This window comes from Mandrillus leucophaeus, unplaced genomic scaffold (assembly GCF_000951045.1).
Source record: "Mandrillus leucophaeus isolate KB7577 unplaced genomic scaffold, Mleu.le_1.0 Scaffold185, whole genome shotgun sequence".
NCBI lineage: Eukaryota > Metazoa > Chordata > Mammalia > Primates > Cercopithecidae > Mandrillus > Mandrillus leucophaeus.
The window spans coordinates 2,427,846-2,430,253 of record NW_012101865.1 but is presented as its reverse complement, the minus strand read 5'-3'; the positions used below and the strand labels follow the sequence as shown (position 1 = coordinate 2,430,253).

At 43.3% G+C, this 2,408-nt stretch overlaps 1 protein-coding gene across 1 annotated transcript in view; it reads right to left on the bottom strand.

Moving 5' to 3' along the window:
• Window positions 1–257: 257 nt before the first annotated feature.
• TMEM57 (transmembrane protein 57) overlaps window positions 258–2,408 on the bottom strand; it is a 63,709-nt gene continuing 61,558 nt past the window's right edge. The window contains exon 10 of the mRNA XM_011977904.1: window positions 258–1,437. Within this exon, the coding sequence (XP_011833294.1) occupies window positions 1,235–1,437 (203 nt within the window). The 3' untranslated portion in view covers window positions 258–1,234. The remainder of the gene's footprint in view (window positions 1,438–2,408) is intronic.

Here is a 2,408-nt window from a genome sequence, read left to right as displayed (position 1 = left end):
ACCCTGATTCTTAAACACTTCCAAAAGTTGCCTGTGCAAACACTTTTCTACCCATGTATAATACACATTTGAAACTGAAATCTTTGTGCAGAGTTTTAAGAGTCTTAAAAAAAAAAACCAAAAACAAAACCCCTCCTTGGCACAAGAGCTGAGGAATACTCAAGCTTCTTTTAAATCATCAAACACAAGATGATGAAAAGTGGAGAAAGCACAGTTAAATGAAATGAAATGAAAAAAAAAAAAAAAAAAAAGCCTAGACCCGCAGCTTTTATTAGCCATCGTTACAGTCTCTCATCCACAAACACTGCCCGGCTCCCTTCCCAGGGCGCTTTACTGGAGGCAAGTGCAAAACACTGTGGTGCTTTCTATTCAAAGAAACAGGAGATGTGGCCGTGGTGGTAACGGACAGCCCAGCTACCCACCAGTTTTATAGCAGGATCCGCAGTGAGCTTGATACAGATAGAGGATAGATGACGGTAAAGGGGGAAAAGAGTTTAAAATTATCAAGTTTCCTCTTGAAATGTCTTTTCCCAAGGCACTGTGAAGAAGACTGCTGCTAGCAATTTTCTAGGACTAAACACACTGATGGGAATATAAATATTTCAAACACAAGCCCTGTTATATTCTTACAGCTAGTTTCATCACTTAGGTCTCTTCTCAGCTTAAATGATGCTCCTTGAATCTGTCTGGTCCTTGGAGGGGCAATCCATTTTTGTTTTCTGTAATATTGACAATCACCTTCTTTAATGCAGCTATAACATCAAAGCTCTGTTAGGTTACTTAACCCTTCATCCTTAAACTAAAAGTTCTCATTATCATCTCATGTGAATCCAATGTGCAGGTTTTGCTTGCTTATTTAAGAATAAAACTAAACAAACGTAAAGGGTTGAAAAGCAAAAACTCTGCTTTTTTTTCCTTCAAGAGGAAACTATGCAAGAATACATAAAAGGCAAAGTTGGCTACTTGAAATCCAAGAATGGTTTTAATGTGTTGGCCGAGAAAAATAAACTGTAAAGTTCTGTGAGGTCTTCTAAAAATTTACAAGAAAAACTGATGGGCAGTTCTAATCAGATTTGGATGTTATCTTCCCCCCCTTTTTAAAAATGACAACAGATACAGTCCCACAAAATACAAGAGAAACTGGTTTTTTTTTTTTTTTATCTTGACTGCCAGAGACGCTCCTTTGCAATGCCTTCCGGTAACCGAATGTTTGGGCACAGCACACAGCTGGCCTTCATTTCTTCAGGGGCTGGTAAACAGAGGCATTGGGGTCAAGTCCAGAGGGGCTGGTCTCCACAAATTTGGAAGAGTAGTGGGGGGAAACAGGGCTCAGGGGGCTGGTGGCGGCACTGTATGTTATGCTGGGCATGACGGCCATGACTTCGGCTATCTTCTGTTTTAGGTCCTTGATTTCCTGATCTTTCTGAAGGATTTGTCCTGTAAGATCAAAGACCCACCATTAGTGAAAAGGGAGGCCTCACCCAACACAATGCCCCCAGGGGCCAACCCCTGAGTAGTTTCGGCTCAGTGTGAACAGCTCCAGGTTCAGTGATTTATAGGGGCAGGCAAACTCGTCCTATAATGGGACACACAGTACATATTTTAGGTGTCATGGGCCATATATAGTGTAATATCTTTGTCATCTTTTCTTCCCAGCCATGGAAAAATGTAAAAACCATTCTTCATGGGCACGCAGTACAGGCACAGGTGGCAAGCCAGATTTGGCCCATGGGTCACAGTTTACTGATTCTTGGCTTAAAGCTAAGAAGGGATTCTGTTCATATAAGTGTGATTGATGTAAAGAAGTCCGTTTCCAGGAACCATGTTTTGAACATGGCAGTTACCTATGACAGCGTAAGAGGGCCAGTAATTGTGAACTCTGGCTCCGCCTCTTGAGCTGGAATTTTTTTGAGAGGATAGACTATCTCCGAGTGTCAGACCAAGGAATACAGAATAACCAAGGCCTCAGACTCAGTCACAGTGATACGCTTCTGCCACCAGCCTCTCTGACAGGAAACAGAGGAAGCTCTGTGGCTGCTGCACTGGGGGAGCACTGGTGGGACCCGCATTGCTTGCCCTTGCCTTAGCAACATCAGCCCATTTAGCCTTCCAGCACACTTGCCCTCACTATGCTTCAGTTTCTTGATCCAGTCAGCTCCTGCCTACCTCAGGCCACTTCCTGTGCTGTGTGTCTCCTGCTTTCTTTGCGAAGCTAGCTAACACTTGAGGATTCTGTTTCTACTTCCTCAGCAAAACTGTCCCTGAGCCTCCTGTCTAAATTAGCTTCCTACAACTCCTAGATTCTTTTTTTTTTTTTTTTTTGAGATGGAGTTTTGCTTTTGTTGCCCAGGCTAAAGTGCAGTGGCGAGATCTCGGCTCACTGCAACCTCTGCCTCCCGGGTTCAAGC